The sequence below is a fragment of the Marmota monax genome, unplaced genomic scaffold (genome assembly GCF_021218885.2).
Source record: "Marmota monax isolate L192 unplaced genomic scaffold, Marmota_monax_Labrador192_F-V1.1 WCK01_AAM20220418_F8-fsc00014, whole genome shotgun sequence".
Classification (NCBI taxonomy): domain Eukaryota; kingdom Metazoa; phylum Chordata; class Mammalia; order Rodentia; family Sciuridae; genus Marmota; species Marmota monax.
The window spans coordinates 34,534,135-34,551,097 of record NW_026695222.1 but is presented as its reverse complement, the minus strand read 5'-3'; the positions used below and the strand labels follow the sequence as shown (position 1 = coordinate 34,551,097).

The window sequence follows — 16,963 nt, the reverse complement described above, 5'->3', positions numbered from 1 at the left end:
ACTACGACCTTCGAGGCCCGCGGACTTTGACCCGAAAATTGACCGCTCCCTCCCCTGAGGCCTTCAGAGAGCAAAAAGGGGGCCTAGGGAGGGCTGACACGTGACGCCAGCCCTCACGTGACTCAGGGTACACATGACTTCCAGTCCCCGGCGCCTCCCGGAGAGCAAGGACGCGAGGAAGCAGAGGTGAGGGGACCTCGGCCGCAGCGGGTCCCCCCGCCCAGGGTCGGTGGCGGCGGCGGGGCCTCGGCGGGCGGGGTCCGGGCCGGGGTCCCCTCGCGGCGCGCCCAGCTCCTCCCTGGGGACTGCGGCTCCCGAGCGCCTGGCCGCGAGCGAGCGGGTAAACTGCAGGCGCCACCACTTCCTCCCGCAGATGGTCCGAGCCGCGCTGCCGCCGCTGCTCCTGCTGTGGCTCCTGTCCTGGGCGTCCCGGGTCCAGGCAGCCCCCGACCAGGACCAGATTCAGTGCCTCCCCGGACTGGCCAAGCAGCCGTCGTTCCGCCAGTTCTCGGGCTACCTCAGAGCCGCCGGCTCCAAGCACTTGCACTACTGGTCGGCGGCCCTGCCTCCCAGGGCGGGCGGGAGGCGGCTGGCAAAGCCCACCAGGCGGGATGGGGGCTGCAGGCAGTTCCCGGGACGACGGAGGGCTCCCGGGAGCGAGCGGGGAGGGCAGGAGGGGCCCTCCGCCCGCACCAACTCTCTCTGACCCCTCCCAGGTTTGTGGAGTCCCAGAAAGATCCAGAGAGCAGCCCGGTGGTGCTTTGGCTCAACGGGGGTCCGGGCTGCAGCTCCCTAGATGGGTTCCTGACGGAGCACGGCCCTTTCCTGGTGAGTGGACGCTGCTGTCTCCTCCTGTGACCCAGGAAAGAGGGGAAAGGGACAGTTACCCAAGGGAAAAAGGTGGGGAGAAAAGGACTTCGTGGTCTTCCAAGTGTCTCCTTCTTCCTGAACCTTGCTGTTTTCCCCACTGTGCTGGGGCTTACTTAACTGTCCTTACCTGCTGGGGGGTTGTCCATGTGTAAAGGACCTCTGGCACTGGGGCCCTTCCCCTCCACCCAGTTGGTCCTTGGTGCTCATTCCCTCTTTTTCCTCCGCAGATCCAGCCAGATGGTGTCACTCTAGAGTACAACCCCTATTCATGGAACCTGGTATAGCTGAGCTGTGGGTCCTGCCGGGGTGTCTGGGCACTCCAATGTGGTGGGGACCCCTCTCCAATGTGGTGGGGACCCCTCTTCACTTCATTTCCTCCTCCCCTCTAGATTGCCAATGTGTTGTACATTGAGTCCCCAGCTGGGGTGGGCTTCTCCTACTCTGATGACAAGGTTTATGCCACCAATGACACCGAGGTGAGTCTGGTGCCTGCCCACCCACTCCAGCTTCCCTGGCCTTCCACTGGGGCGTGAAGAGGGGAGCGGGAACATGGCCTCTGGATCCATTTCTGGCTGTCATGTGCTATGGATGTGATTGTAACCAAGTCACTTCCTCTCACACCCAGGGTTGGTTTCATTACCTCTTGAGGATTTTTCTAGCTCAGATGTCAGTGCGTCCTGATTCTCTCCATCCTGCCACCCCCAGGTTGCCCAGGGCAATTTTGAAGCCCTTAAAGATTTCTTCCGCCTCTTTCCGGAGTATAAGGACAACAAACTTTTCCTGACAGGCGAGAGCTATGCCGGCATCTACATCCCCACCTTGGCTGTGCTGGTCATGCAGGACCCCAGCATGAACCTTCAGGTGCAGGGCAGCTGCAGGAGGGCAGGGAGGCCCCTGGGGACCCTTGTAGTTCCCAGGGTCAGACTGCCAGCACCCCTGCCCAGCCGGTCTCCCTCCCAGCCACCAGCGACCCTATCTCTGCCTGCTGCCTCCCGTGACTAGAAACCACCTGTCAGGCTGCCAGCTCTGTTCTGTACCTTGAGTGACGCCCCCCAACCCACCCCACAGACCACCCAGGGATTCTAGGTTGCAGAAGGTCTAGGTGTGGGTCAGGGAGCTCCTCCTCCTCCCCACCCTCCAGATGAGCGAGCCCTGGGTGTTTTCACAGGGGCTGGCTGTGGGCAACGGACTCTCCTCCTATGAGCAGAACGACAACTCGCTCGTCTATTTTGCCTACTACCATGGCCTTCTGGGGAACAGGTATGGGAGACAGAGTTGGGCAATCTAGGGTGGGGCCAGTCATGGGATCTCAGGTCATCCTCCAGGCACCATATCCTGGCCCTGCCCTGGCCTATGAGCTAGTGGGGTTGCCAGAAGAATTTGGTGCTAGAAGGTCAAAAGTAGACATCTGAATGTAAAGGAACTAAGGAGGGCCATCTGTATGGCATAGACCCATATCCACACCCTGTGATCTCTTTCCTAATCTCTGCTGACAGATCCCTGGGTCAGGTCCTGGTGGAGGTTAGAGGAAGGAGGGCGCCCACTTCTGCCTACAGCTGAGCCCTTCCCCCATTTCCTGCAGGCTCTGGTCCTTGCTCCAGACCCACTGCTGCTCTCAGAACAAGTGTAACTTCTATGACAACAAAGACCCGGAATGTGTGACCAATGTGAGGTTCTGCCTCTACTTCGCCTCAGCCCTGCCCCCCGCAATCCCGAAAACAGAGCCGCACCCCCCCTTAGTGACTCCCTGTCCCCTCGGCCCCATTGCTTTTCTATCCTGCACTTTTGAGCGATGTGTTCTCTGGAACCCCAGTGAGGAAACCGAGGCCAAGAATGTTTGTCACTTGCCTGAGGTCACAAGGCTAGGGAGTAGTGCTAGGATGTGGACCCAGGTCTGGAAGATTCCTTTCACTGAGCCTCAGTTTCCCTGTGAAAAAAAGATGGGTGAAGGGAGATGACGGGGATGTAAGCGGGAAGAATCTTGGTGAGGGGCCAGGTCATGGAGGACCAGGGGTCTGTAACACGTGGTGTTGTGTTGTCCCAGCTTCAGGAAGTATCTCGAATCGTGGGCAACTCTGGCCTCAACATCTACAACCTCTATGCTCCATGTGCTGGGGGGGTACCTGGCCACGTGAGGTAGGTGCCGCTCTGCACCCCCAAGGCCAGCCAGCCCCACCTGGAGCCCAGCACCCATCCCTCCACTTCACTTGCAGGTATGAGAAGGACAGTGCTGTGGTCCAGGATTTTGGCAATATCTTCACTCGTCTGCCATTCAAGCGGACGTGGCACCAGGTGTGCGAGAGCTTGGGGCACCTTTCCCATGGGGTGTGGGGTATGGCAGGGCAGGCACATTAAGATCTGACCCTGTATCTGTGCCCCACTAGGCACTGCTGCGTTCCGGGGACAAGGTGCGCATGGACCCCCCCTGCACCAACACCACGGCCGCCTCCACCTACCTCAACAACCCGTATGTGCGCAAGGCCCTCCACATCCCCGAGCAGCTGCCCCGCTGGGACATGTGCAAGTAAGGCTCTGCAGCCACAGGTGGCTCTGGGGTGGTGAGCTGTGGGGCTCGTAGGGCATCAGCAAGTTTTCCAGGGGTCCTCTGGTTGAGAATTCTCAAAGGCACATGCAGCAAGGCCACCCAGGGCATGGAAATGACCTGTTATCCCAGATGTTTTGTAAATGGCCACACTGGCTGTTCACATCGCCTGCTCTTCTGAACTTAATAATAGGCACTGCCTGACCTACTCCAGTGCCACCTCCAGCTGGCACAGCAGGGGCCATCCAGGGATGTCCTATGGGGTGACTTTCAAACCTGTTGGTCCCTAGATACCAGATGCCAGTTGCATCCCAGTCATTGTGACAACCAAAAGTATCCCTAGACCTTTCTAAATGAAGGTGGGTCGAGGATCTTTGAATCCCAGCCCCTGTCCCCAGGTTAGTGCTGTCTGCCTCCCAGGCAGGAACTCGGGGACGGGAGAGAGGTCTGATCTGTTGATGGTTTCTCCCCCTGTGGCCTGTGCACATGCTCCTGGCAGCTTCCTGGTGAACATACAGTACCGCCGGCTCTACCAAAGCATGAACTCTCAGTACCTGAAGCTGCTCAATTCACAGGTGTGTAGGGGCAGCACAGCCGGATCTAATAGCAGCTGTAGGGCTCTGGAGTAGCTCAGCAAGCTGGGGGCCCCTTCAGAGTGCTTTCAGGACTGGGGAAGCTAAAACTCCAAGAGGTAAGGTCCTGTGCCAAGGTCCTATGGGTGGCAGGGAAAAGATTTGAGCCCAGGTTTGTCTCCACCCCAGGCTGCTCTGCTTAGGAGGCTAAGGGGTCTGCAGCCACCAAAGAGCCTTTAGAATGGGAAGAGCTGGTTAGATCACATCACAATGCAAATGGAGGTCCAGGGCAAGAGAGGGCTTGCCCACAGTCCTGCCAGACCAGGGGCAAGTCCTTTGAGTAGTCACACAACCCTGGGGGAATTTCTTAAATACCTTTAACTATGATGTCCCAAAATGAGGATAATTATGGTTTAATTAGTGCTCACCAGACGGGCTCTAAGTTGACAGAAAACAAGAATTTCCTGGTCTGTGCTATTTAGCTGGGCCCCTTAAATTCCCTGGAGGCCTAGAGCTTAAGCCAGGGAAGAGGTGGGGCTGAGCTGAGTGGGGTGGCCTGTAATCTCAGTGGCTTGGGAGGCTGAGGCAGGAGGACTACAAGTTTAAATCCAGCCTAAGGGACTTAGCAAGACCCTGTCTCTAAATAACATACAAAACAAGAGCGAGGGATATGGTTAAGCACCCCTGGGTTCAAGCTCTAGTACCAACAACTGAGCTAGGCCTGAGCGCATTCCCCATTGGCCCTGCTCCAGAGATACCAGATCCTGTTATACAACGGAGACGTGGACATGGCCTGCAACTTCTTGGGGGATGAGTGGTTTGTGGACTCCCTCAACCAGAAGGTAAGGCAGGGCTCCTATCCCGGAGGGCAGGTGCTTGGGGTGGCTCTGGTCCACGCTGGGCAAACCTGGAGGGTAGTTCCTGGACTCCAGGTCTTGCTGTAGCTGTGGGCAGGGACGGTGGGGCTACGGGCTGATGTCTCTCCTGGTGGCAGATGGAGGTGCAGCGCCGGCCCTGGCTAGTGGACTACCGCGAGAGCGGGGAGCAGATCGCTGGCTTCGTGAAGGAGTTCTCCCACATTGCCTTTCTCACCATCAAGGTGGGCTTGGGACCAGCAAGGGGTAACTGGGGCAGAGGGAAGGGCAGAGCCCACCCATCCTTACCCCTGACCTCCTTTTATTCAGGGTTACTTCTGGCCCTGTAAGGGCAAGTTTGGGGGGCTCGGGGGAGGCTGAGAATGAAGGAGGAGGGAGGGAACCATGGGGGTCAGAATCTCACAGAGCTTTGTTCCCCAGGGCGCTGGACACATGGTCCCCACTGACAAGCCCCAAGCTGCCTTTACCATGTTCTCCCGCTTCCTCAACAAAGAGCCATACTGAGGACCCAGGGGACACGTGGAAGCCCTCACTGTGTGATCTAAACCCTCCCACTAGGAGGGAGCTCCTCCTCTATGCAGGACTGCCCCACTTCCCACAGCCCCAGCCCTGTGCAGGGCAGCCGGGTCCAGCCTCTCCGTAGACAGCCTGGGGACAAGTTAGCACTTTATTCCTACAGCAGTACCTGGAGGGCAGGGCTGGCCCTCCCTGCTTAGATGCCCTTCTGGATGTGTGGGTCCTATCCCAGGACCCCAGCTGAGCTCTCAGGGCAGCCCTTGGGGAGGGGGAGGGGAAGGACTACAGCAGATGGATCGATTATGAAATTAAATTGGGCACGGCTTCAACCCATCTTCTCTGGCACTGGGGACTAAAGGGGGAGAGGGGAGGGTTGAGAGGGGTGGAGTCCCAAGCGGAAGCTACTAGGGTGGGGGTGGGGCTGCAACAGCTGCTGTGGAGGATGGAGGGGCACTGGATGCCTGGGGGTCCCTGGCGTTGGCAGGCCGGTTCTTGTTGATCACCTCTCGCAGCCCTTTAGCGAAGTGGAGGTCAGCGCCAATGGTGAGGAAGCCCTGTGCAGTGGGCAGAGAGGGTCCCAGTCACTGAGGCCAGAACTTTCGAGAGAGAGCCCGTGACTTTGAGGGGTCTCACTAGTGGGATAGATGGGCAGAGCAGTTCCTTCCCGAGACTCCAGGGGGCTAAGAGGCTACAGAAGCACTGACTGGGCATCATGGAGGGCTGGCATGAAAGATGCGTAGGTGTGGAGGTTGGGCTGGAGGAGAGCTCCAGGAGGAGGCCTGGCCTGGGAAAGGGCTCCTCCGGGAGGGGGAAGCCCTGCCCACCTCCCGCCTCCTGCCCCTACGCACCGCATGGTTCTTCACCACCTCACGCACAAAGTTGATGCCCTCGGGTAGGGGGATCTGGACCCCACGCCAGGTCCGCTCTGTGGGTGGGAGCAGCAGGCTCAGTCCTGGCCCACCCAGCTCTCCCCTCCCCCTCCCCCCCTCAGTACCCAGCCTTACGGTTGAGCATGGGCATCACCCCGACCTGCAGCATGGCCTTCAGAGGGGTCTGGAGCGGGATCAGCTGGCAGGGAAGAGGGGTAGAGAGGGCAGTGCCTGGGTGGTGGCCTCTCCCGGACTGCCCATCCCCCGCCTGGCCCACCTCCATTCTCAACTCACTGCCAGAGACTCCAGCGCAGACTGGTTCGAGTAGATTCGGAACCTGGGGAGAGCAGTGGCCATAAGGCTGGGAGCGCCCCCTTCCGCGGGCCACCCTGCGGGAGGTGCCCACCTGTCTACAAGCCTTTCCAGGTGGCACTACCATGCCCCAGGTGTGCATCCTGAGCCAGCCGTGTCCTCTGGGTCTCCTCCAGGTCTGCTAGTTTTTATTTGCCAAGCACCTATACATGTCGCTTCTGCTGACAGCTCTGCGGGGGTTACTTACTCGGTCAGACACTAAACATGTTAGAGAAGTAAATATTATCTGAACTACTTTAAATTACCAGTTGACTTGGTCCTGACAACAACCCCAAGAAGCAGGCACTATCAGGAATGCACTTCATAGATGAGTAATTGAGGGACAGAGAGGTTAGGTAATTTGCCCAAGATCGTACAGCAATAAGTATCAGAACCTGCCTCTGGAATTTAAGTCCCTAACCATGACCCTGCATTAACTCATTTAGCTCGTAAAACAGCACTGTCCACTGTGGAAGCTACTAGCCTTATATGGCTAATGAAGTATGGCTTTCTGCACTTGAGTAAATGGTTAACTTAAAGGTGAATAGTCACACGAGGTCAATGGATACCACGCTGGACAGCACAGCATGAGGGGTAGATGCTAGCTGAGCGGAGTGGCACATGCCTATAAAGTGGCACTTTACCACCAAGCTACATCCCCAGCTCTTTTTATGTTGAGTCAGGCTCTCTCTAAGTTGCTTTGGGACTCACTAAGTTGCTGAGGCTGGCCTCAAACTTGGGATCCTTGTGCCTCAGCCTCTGAGTTGCTGGGATCAGAGGTGCGGCTCAGTGTTAGCCCGGGTTCTGTCTCTGTTGGGCAGGTGTGGTCACCCTGAAGACAAGGGCAAGGAGGCTGGGGCCTGCCCAGGACCTCCCTGTCTACGTACTTGCGCAGGTCCAGGTGTGTGCGCAGAGCCTTGCCCCGGAGCGTCATCTTGGCATTAAATCGGGCGTCCTGAGGGAAAGTGCAGGGGGGGGCACATCACAGAACTGGAAGATTCACGACCCACTTCTCCCAGACCTCCTGCTGCCCCTGCTTTGGGGCCCGCACCATGATCATGCTGGAGAGCTGGACCTCAGGCTGGTTGGGTGGGACCAGGGCGATGGTGACACTGGCTGTGACGGAGATGGTAGTGCCCGAGGGCTTGATGGTGCAGCGTGGGGGGACCATGGCCTGCAGCTCCAGCTTCAGCGGGGAGTCAATCACTGCAGGGCTCTGGGGACAGCAAGGAGGGCAGGTCACACCACAGAGGACCGCCCGCAGCCCTGCCCTCTGGTAGCCCAGGAGTGACCAGCACCAAGACTGCTGGGGCTTCGCAACCCCTCCTGTGTGCACCTAGGCTTTGCCCCGTGCTGCGGCCTTACACAAAGGGATGCTCCTTCCTTTTCTTCCTAGTATTTTCTCCCCAATATCCAGGGGCATGAATATTCCAGCTTCCTGCTACCTCTCCCGGGGAGGTTCTGCACGGTTTCTCCCAGGGGCCTCGGAGGAAGCTGTTCAAGTGCTGACTCACCCCTGAACTTGACCCTGCACACTGCACACCTTGAGCTCCTCTCAACCTCACTGTGACAGCACGCGCCAGGTTTTGTTATTGTCGTTTTTGAGACGGACAGACCAAGGCCTAAAGAGGTTGCGTGGCTTGTCCAAGGCCATGTAGGCATTCGGTTGGGGGACAGGGAGGGGACTCGGACAGTCTGCAGGAGTCCCTGCTCTTCACTGCTTGGCCCCAGTGTGAAGAGGAGGAAGAGGATCGTCATAACAGCAGCTGGTGTTTATTGAGCACTTGCTGTGTACCAGGTGCTGTCAATTGCTTTACTTGAAAATTCATTTTAATTTTCATGACCACCTTGTGAGGTTGTGTAGTGCAGAGGAGGCCAGGTTCAAATCCAAGTTCAAATTCCAGCGCTTGATTCACAAAATTGAAAATGAGGACATATCCTTTAATGATAACTGAAAACTTTCAAAGTTTTGAACTCCTTCCCCTCTCCCCATTAAACAAGGGGAATTTTTTTTTTTAATTTTTTAGTTGTGGGTGGACACACTATTTTTATTTTTTAATCTTTTTAGTTATAGATGGACACAATACCTTTATTTTATTTGTTTATTTTTTTATGTGGTGCTGGGGATCTAACCCAGTGCCCCACGCATGCTAGGCAAGTGCTCTACCACTGAGCCACAATCCCGACCACAATATTTTTATTTCGTTTACTTATTTTTATGTGGTGCTGAGGCTCCAACCCAGGGCCTCACCTGTATGAAGCAAGCGCTCTGCCACTGAGCCACAACCCCGGCCCTAAACAGGGGGAGTTAAAGAATACATTCATCCTCATTCCTTGCCCATCCTGCCCTATACTTGCAGGGCTTGGGCTCTCTCCCAGCCTCACATCAGCCGTGTGGAGACAGACAGGGCAGGAAGTAGCGACCCCACTTCACAGACTTGGAATGGGCTTGGCAAGATGGGGACTTGGCCACAGGCAAGAGGCCAGGCCTGTCTCCTCCAGGGCTGCCCCGGGGGTCCCCCCTCCACAAGTTGCCTCAAAGGTGTGTAGGTGGTATGCCCCCCAAGCTTGGCTACACCCCCAGCCCTAGTCAATGCTCACCAGAAGGACGATGCTCCCAAAGTAGGTGGCCCTGAGCAGCATGTCCAGATCGTGGGGCACCTGAACGGGGAATCGGGGATGAGGCCGGGCCCTCGGGAGCTCCACCTCGCCCCCCTTGCCCACCCTGCCAACAGCTCCGGCACACCTTATCTCCCACCAGGGACAGCTGCAAGGCCCCTGCCCGGAAGTAGCTCTCCATGGCAGAGTCAAAGAAGAACTCAGAGAAGGCCACGTACACCATCCGCTCCTCCTCCTGCAGCTGGGGCTCCACTGCCTGGTTCAGGAGGCTCCAGTTCCCCTCGGCCAAGGGGAAGAATGCTCCCTGGGGTGAGGGGTCAGGGTAGAGTCAAGGCAGACTGGCCCCGGCCCCGTGTCTCCCAGCCCTGTGCTGGCCCTGTGGGGGATGGTGGGGTTGCACCGGCTGCTGTTCTGGGGGGACCCACAGGCATGGCTAGGAGAGCAGCTCGGCAGCTGCAGGCAGCAACCCCATCCGACTGGAAAAGGGAAGATCAAGAAAGGTTTCATGAGATGGGTGGCATTTGAGTGGGCCCTGAAAGCTGACGGCAGTAATAAGCCACTGTTTGTGGCTCGGGAGGCCGAGGCAGGAGGATTCAAATTCAAAGCCAGCCTCAGCAACTTAGTGAGGCCCTAAGCAACTTAGTGAGGCCCTGTCTCCAAATAAAATATGAAAAAGGGTAGAGATGTGGCTCAGGGGTTGAGCGCCCCTGGGTTCACTTCCCAGTACAAAAAAGAAAAAAGAAAAAAAGCCACTGTTTGCACAAGCAGAGTGGTTCCCCCGTGCCAGGTCCTCTGCCAGCCTCTTGGCATAGATGGACTCCTTTAATCCATAGGGCAGCCCTTATGAGGGGCTTTACACGTATCACTGGCCTTTACAAATGAGGAAGCAGGCACAGAAAGTTAAGCCACTTGCATAAGGTCACACAGCTCTTCAGTAGCGGAGCCAGGATTTGAACTTCAGCCATTCTAGCTCTGGAGATTGTGCTCTAAAGTTCTCTGAGAGGAGCGAAGGTAGTAGCCACCTACTCCAGATGTGGCCTTGGGCAAGTGTCATCACCTCCCCCAGCAAGTCTTGACATCCTAAAGTGAGAATAGTCAGCCCTCTGAGCCCAACGAGTCAACCAACTGATAAGTGAGAAAAATTGTGCCAGGCAGTGGCGCACACCTGTGATCCTATTGGCTTGGGAGGCTGAGGCAGGAGGATCACAAGTTCAAAGCCAGCCTCAGCAATTAAGCAAGACCCTTGTCTCAGAATAATAATATTTTAAAAAAGGGTGGGAAGGCTGGGGGGTATGGCTCAGTGCATAAGTGCCCCTGGGTTCAAGCCCCAGTATCAAAAAGAAAGAAAATACATTGCATCTGTTCCAAGCCCAGGCAGACATTTTTGGTCTTTATTCTCTAAACAACACAGTATAAAAACTCTTTATACAGCATTGACATTGCATTAAGGGTTATAAATAATCTTTATTTAGGTTCTGAGGATTGAACCCATGAACACTGAGCTACATTCCCAGCCCCTTTATTCTTTATTTTGAGAGAAGGTTTGCTAAGTTGCTGAGGCTGGCCTTGAAATTGGGATCTTCCTGTCTCAGCCTCTTGAGTCATGGGGATTACAGGCGTGAGATGGCTTAAAGAATGCATAGAACCTGTGCACACACTATACCATTTTATATAAAGGACTTGAGCATGCTTGGATCCTGGGGACAACTGTATAAATGTTAGCACCTCACTCACAAGGTTGTGAGAAAACGAAATGACATTATGTACGTAGAACTTTATGTCCATCTCCTTCAGGGAGATGGGGCTAGGCTGTGCATGAGCAAAGGCCCTGGGGTGGGAAGTGAGAGGAAAGAGTAGCTGTGGCGAAATGGGATGAAGTTAGAAAGGCAGGGCCAGATGTAATTAACAAAGCTCAAACGCCAGTTGAACCTACTTCTGCAGCAATAGGGAGCCATGGCATTCTCAGTAATGAGAGTGGCCTCATCAGAGATCTACTTTAGGAAGCTAAAATCAGCCACAGAGGGGGAGGGAAATCAGAGGTCACACACACACACACACACCAACTTGGGTGGCTCACCCGGAATTCCATGTCTAGATTGCTGGTGGAGACCACAGGATCCTTCAGCAGGGAATAGTCGATGCCCACAAGCTCATCCACAGAACTGCGCACTGCAAGGAGGAGCGCAAGTCGTTCAAAGCTGTGTGAGGTCTGTGCTTAACCTCTTTGAGCCTCTCATCAATAAATTGGTGATAACTCCACTTATAAGTTGTTAGGAGGAGCCCATTAGTTCTGTGTGGAAAGCACTCAGGGCCTGGTGTGTAGTAAGTGCTTCTATTGCTGTATTATTCCTACTATGAATACTACAAGGGCTTCATCAAATTGCTAAAGAAAATGGCAAAGGAATCCTCTCCTTGGTTCTTCCTCCTTCCCTCCAGACCCTGCCATGATGGGGTAAGATCTCTCTCACAGCAGCAAGGGGTCATCGCTGGGGAAAAGGAATTTGTTCTTGAACACCTGTTACGTGCCAGATGATGAAGCCGAGTGGGGTCCAGTGCGCAGCCTGAGGACGGTCTGTGACAACCCCAAGGGGAGGCGCTGGCCACCAGGTGGAGAATTCAAGGCCCAGAGAGAAGTGAGTCCTTACCTAAGGTCACCCAGCAAGTCAGCAGCACACTGACCCCGGGACTTCCCACGGCTGGGCCTCCTGGGGTGCTGGTGGCAGCCACCCTCCTCCCCACCCACCTTCCCCAGGCCTCCCCTGGGCCCCTGGCCCCGCGAGCACCAACTCACCAGGCACAGTGTCCAGGAGGGAGTTGAGCAAGACCATTCCCGCATGGTAGAGCACAGGGCAGATCTGGAAGGCGGGGGCCAGAGTCAGGGCCTTCTCAAAGGAGGGCAGGCCCACCCTGCTGCCCCCGACCTGCCCCTGCCCACACCTGCTGGTTGAGGAGGAAGCGCATCCCGGAGGTGATGAACGTAGACAGAAATTCATACACCTTCCTGCAGGAGGGGAGAGGCCGGTGAGCCCAGCCCTGCCCTACCCCATCCAGATCCAGGACAAAGGACAGCAGCCAGAGAAACGGTGGTGACAGGGACTCCTCAGCTTTAGCCTCAATTACTAGCTCCTCCGTAGACGTTTCCAAGATCCAGCCCCAACCCACCCCCAGCTTGATTCTCAAGACCCCCTGGCCTGCTCCGGGCCTGCAGGTCCAGTGGCTCCCAGCTGCTCAGAGCATCCTGCTCCTGCGGCTTCCGCCTCCCTCCACCCTCGGTGCTCTGCCCTGTGTCCTCCACTCAGACAGTCCACCCAGATCACCCTCCTCGGCATCCCAGAGTGCTTTCTCGGTGCCCCTCTCAGGACCCTGAGGACGAACGTTTCATGGCTCCAGCTAGGCCCTGAGCTGCTCTCCAAATCCTCAGGCTCGGCATACACTCGGCAGAACACTGACAGTACACCAACCCCAGATGAGGAATCCACCCCCAGGAGCAGCACAAAGTCCCCTTCTCAGACCAGATTCGGAATTGGGCTGGGGCTGGGGCTCAGTGGTAGAGCGCTGGCATGCGTGAAGACTGGGTTCCATCCTCAGCCCCACATAAAAACAAAGATACTGTCCCCCTACAACTAAAAAATACATATAAAAAAAAAATTTTTTTTTAAAGAGCTACTAATGGGGGCTGGGGTTGTGGCTCAGTGGTAGAGCACTTGCCTAGAACGTGTGAGGCCCTGGGTTTGATCCTCAGCACCGCATAAAAATAAATAAAATAAAGGTATTGTTTCCATCTACATCTAAAACTTTTTTTTTTTAAAAAGAGCTAATTATTAAAAACTTAGTCATGCCCAACTATCCATACTAATCTTCACAATTACTCCTATCTCAGTGACTAGCACTTATATGGTCATTTATCATATGCAAGGTACTATTCTAAGTGTTTTTATAAATATTTTGTAAATATTGTGATATTTAATTTAATAATATTGTAAATAATATAAATGTCGTAATATTGTAAATACTGCATTATTATTGTAAATATTGTAATGTTTACAACAATATTATAATAATATTGTAAATATTAACAAAATAACCCTTACAATGAACTTATAAAATAAGTCATATTATCATCTCTAATTTACCAGTGAGGAAACTGAGGCACTGAACTTCGATGACTTGCCCAAGTTCACACAGCCATTTAGTGGAGCTAAGATCTGGAGGCGGTGGGTCTGACTTCTGAGCCCTGCATGATGCAAATGGGCTGGGGGGCTGAAAGGGGATGCAGGGGGGCGGGGGCTCACTTGAAGGTTCCGCCGAAGACCATATGCATTCTGGACACAGAAGCCTGGCAGGAGACATTGGACACTTTCATCCGACCAGAGGAATCCTGGGAGAGCTGCAGACCCGTGTGGATGGACACACCCTCCGCAGAGGCATTGATGTAGCCCCCATCATAGCTGCCATAGGAAGTGGCTGTGAGCTTGACCGAGTCTGCACGGCCCCCCAACCCCCCATACCTCCATCATGATAACCACATTAACTTTTTTGTTTTGTTTTTAATTTTGAGACAGGGTCTCACTAAGTTGATGAGGAGGCCTAGAAATCTCAATCCTCCTGCCTTAGCCTCCCAAGTTGCTAGAACTACAGGTGTGCAGCACTGTGCCCTGCTTGAACCTCTTGATAAGGCCTCATTTCTTCATACTTTACCAGACATCCTAGTAAACCCTCCTATCGATATTTACAAAGTAGACACGATTGTTCCTCGTGTATGGATGGAGAAACTTGGAAAATGTAAGGGGTTGCCCTCAGGCCCACAGTACCCCCGTGCAGCTGGCACTCCCTCCACCCCGCTGAGGGTCAGTGTCCTCACAAGAACCAGTAGAGAAGCTGTCTCCGAAAGCGCAGCCCCAAGGAGGCGTTGGTGATTTGTAGCGTAAGCTCCTGCTCGGGCTGGAAGTGGAGCTCAGAGGACGTCAGCTGCAGTTCCGTGACCCTCACCCTGTAGGAGGCCTCAGGGTCAGATCCAGATCCAGGGCCAAGAGAAGATTCCACCCAACCACAGAAAAGTCATTCTCTCCTCTTCCAGTCCAGCGGGGCAAGCTGGTGGGTGGCCTGGACTTGGGTGGCTCAGAGATTAGCTCCTGCTAACCTAAGTGTTAAAAGCAAACTTCACCCATCTTTCGCCCTCTCTGTTGCCCAGGCTGGTGTGTAACTCTTGAGCTAAAACAATCCTGCCTCAACCTTCCTAGCTCCTGAGTAGCTGGACCACCATGCCGGCTAACCCCATCTCTTAGAAGTCTTGTTGCTTGCACCCCCTCCCCTCCTACACCCTCCCCAGCTAAGCTCTGCCCATACACCAATTCTCCTATCCCTCCTCTCCTAAGTCACCTTCCCATTAGCTCCAACCCATGCCCTGGAGTTCACTCTCCTCCACTGCTAAATGCCTCCTCTCCGCCTTTCCAGGGCACTGGGGCTAGGCTTCAAAACCACCGGCGGGGTTCGTCTTGGTCCCGCCCACATCCTCTAGACCACGCCCACCTCCTAGTCCCGCCGACGGTAGCAGTCTTGGCGGTTACCTTTAGGGCCATCCTGTTTAAGTCCCGCCCTTTCAATTTGGCCACGCCCCCCGTCCCCTCGGCCTTGATCCGTCAGCGCCCCCTCCGGAGGCCTAGGGCACCCTGGCCGTCGAGGCCCCGCCCCGGCCCCGAGGCCCCGCCCCCGGCCGACTTACTCGGAGATGTTGTAGTAGAAGTGTCCCTCTTGGCCCCGCAGGTCTGGAATAGTGATGGTCTCCAGCTCTTGCTCCAGAAAGCGCAGCCCTTCCTGCTTCACTGAGGCAGCAGTGAGACCCTTAGCTCCGCGCCCCCCACGGCGACCGCTGCCGCCCCCGCGCCTGCACCCACGCCTTACCCAGTTCCAGCGCCTTGGAGGTGACGCGGATCTTGCAGCCCGGGAGCTCCGCGCGGGCGCCTGCCAGCAGCGCTAGGAAGAGGGCCCCGAAGAGGGCCATGGCCAGCGGGCCTGAGGGTGGGAGGGGTCGCAGGGATCGTCTGGGCCGCTAAGACCCGCTCCTGGGATGTCCAATAAGAGGGAACTGGGCCGGACCGTTACCCGCTTATAACTCGCCAGGGAGCTGGGAACCAATAGTCTTGCCTCCATTTGGCAGATGCAGAAACTGAGGCTCAGAGAGGCCATGAGACTAACGCTTTGTCTACCGAAGGATTTGGGGCACCGGGAAAGGGACATTCTCAGTTCCCTCGTGCAACCGCCGCGTGACGAGTTTGGACCTCCGGGGAACCAGCCCCCATCCCCCCAACAACCTCCCCTTTCCCCTGGAGACCGGCGGGCTCTGGCTAGTCCGTTGCCGTGGCAACAACCGCACGCGCATTCCTGGAGCGAGGTTTGGGTCTCCTAGGTCCCGTGCCGCAATGGCCAGCCGGGCCGCGGGCTCCGAGGTCTCCCGGTTCCCTCTGGCCCTAAATCTCTTCCATTGGAGATTCTGCCTGGTGCCCCCATCTCAGCGCCCTCCTTCGTCGGCTTTCCTCCCCAACCCGGGTTCAAAGGACCTCGCGGCCAGGGCCGGGGTGGGATGGGGACATGCCCCAACTCACTAAGCGGTGGAGCTGGGACACGGCGCGGTCACGTGGGGCGGCGGGCTGCGCTCGGGATCGGTGCGGCAGGGTCTGGCGGGCAGCGCTCTTCCAGCGCCTTTATAAAGCCTGGCCTCCGCGACCCCCCTCCTCGCTGCAGCACTCCCCTCCTCCCTGGGGGCTGGGAGGGGACGGGGCGGGACGCTGGCAGCCGGGAGGGTGGAGAGGGTTGAACCGAGCCCCGTGACAAGTTCGGTTGCTGTCGAGACAAGTGGGGGACTCAAGCCCCGCAAGAGGGAGGGAAGTACAGGAGCAGGCCTGCTCAAGCACAGCCATCGAATTCCAATTACTCATCTCTTCCTGCACCATCTTCCTGCATGATCTTGGCCAAATCGCTTCACTTGGGTCGCTGAGCCTCAGTTTCTTCATCCAGCAAAATATGAGTGACAATAAGAACTATCTCTTAGGCCTTGCCATCCTGGCCTAGCTTTGCTGTGGAGTCCCCCAGTCGACCTGGGGGCCTTAGGACCCAGAGACCCTTCCCATTTGGGAAAGCAAGTCCAAACAAGTGTATCAGCCCAGGAAGGCAACACTCAGGGGACCGGAATCACCCTAGAGGGGGGTCTGCTGTTTCCTTAGACCCTGGTTTGGTGAGTCCTTGGCGCTAGTACAGTACCCCTGTTTCCCATCTACTGCCTACAAGGTTCCAAGCAACTAGGACAGGAGTAGGTGCTGCTACCTTTTTGTTGTCAAATAATGAAACAGAAAAGGGGAAGGAGTCTTAGCACCAAGCACTCATCTAGTTAGGATGACCAGCTGGCTTCAAAACTGACTTGGGAACCCACTCTGTGCCAGGTAAACCAGGAGAGCTGGTCACCCTATATCTCGGCCAACTTATATAATTTCCTAACAACCTGTGATGTCACTCTTATGAGCTCTCTTTGGTGGGAAAGGTTGAAGCAACTTTGTGACTGTGTTTATGGGGGAGTGGGAGGTGGGTTTTATAGCCATTAAAGTCAGGCTCAGTAGCACTCGCCTGTAATCCCAGCAACTTGGGAGCCTGAGGAAGGAAAATCACAATTTCAAGGCCAAACTCAGCAATTTAGTGATACATAGTGGGCATTAGCTTTCCGTCTCTCTCTTTCTTCCTCATTCATTTCCCAACCCC

General features: G+C 55.7%; 2 protein-coding genes across 3 annotated transcripts; one reads left to right on the top strand and one right to left on the bottom strand.

Annotated features, from left to right (window-relative positions):
* Positions 1–44: 44 nt before the first annotated feature.
* On the top strand, positions 45–5,704 carry Ctsa (cathepsin A). 2 transcript variants are annotated; one of them, XM_046433327.2, is made up of 15 exons: positions 45–186; positions 374–552; positions 717–828; positions 1,098–1,148; positions 1,260–1,346; positions 1,576–1,731; positions 2,039–2,130; positions 2,453–2,537; positions 2,915–3,006; positions 3,084–3,162; positions 3,255–3,394; positions 3,912–3,987; positions 4,737–4,826; positions 4,979–5,083; positions 5,280–5,704. In XM_046433327.2, exons 2-15 carry the CDS (start codon positions 374–376, stop codon positions 5,361–5,363), a joined length of 1,428 nt encoding a protein of 475 aa, XP_046289283.2. In that variant the 5' UTR covers positions 45–186; the 3' UTR covers positions 5,364–5,704. The 2 variants fall into 2 exon arrangements, with proteins under 2 accessions (XP_046289283.2, XP_058431612.1); XM_058575629.1 differs by having other exon boundaries at positions 127–225.
* Pltp (phospholipid transfer protein) lies at positions 5,509–15,942 on the bottom strand. Its single transcript, XM_046433325.1, has 16 exons — positions 15,817–15,942; positions 15,116–15,226; positions 14,937–15,036; positions 14,076–14,204; positions 13,507–13,662; positions 12,152–12,215; positions 12,006–12,069; positions 11,292–11,383; positions 9,342–9,518; positions 9,197–9,256; positions 7,647–7,811; positions 7,483–7,550; positions 6,539–6,581; positions 6,380–6,443; positions 6,224–6,300; positions 5,509–5,929 (listed from the first exon to the last, which is right to left on the bottom strand). Exons 2-16 carry the CDS (start codon positions 15,213–15,215, stop codon positions 5,780–5,782), a joined length of 1,509 nt encoding a protein of 502 aa, XP_046289281.1. The 5' UTR covers positions 15,216–15,226; positions 15,817–15,942; the 3' UTR covers positions 5,509–5,779.
* Positions 15,943–16,963: the final 1,021 nt, after the last annotated feature.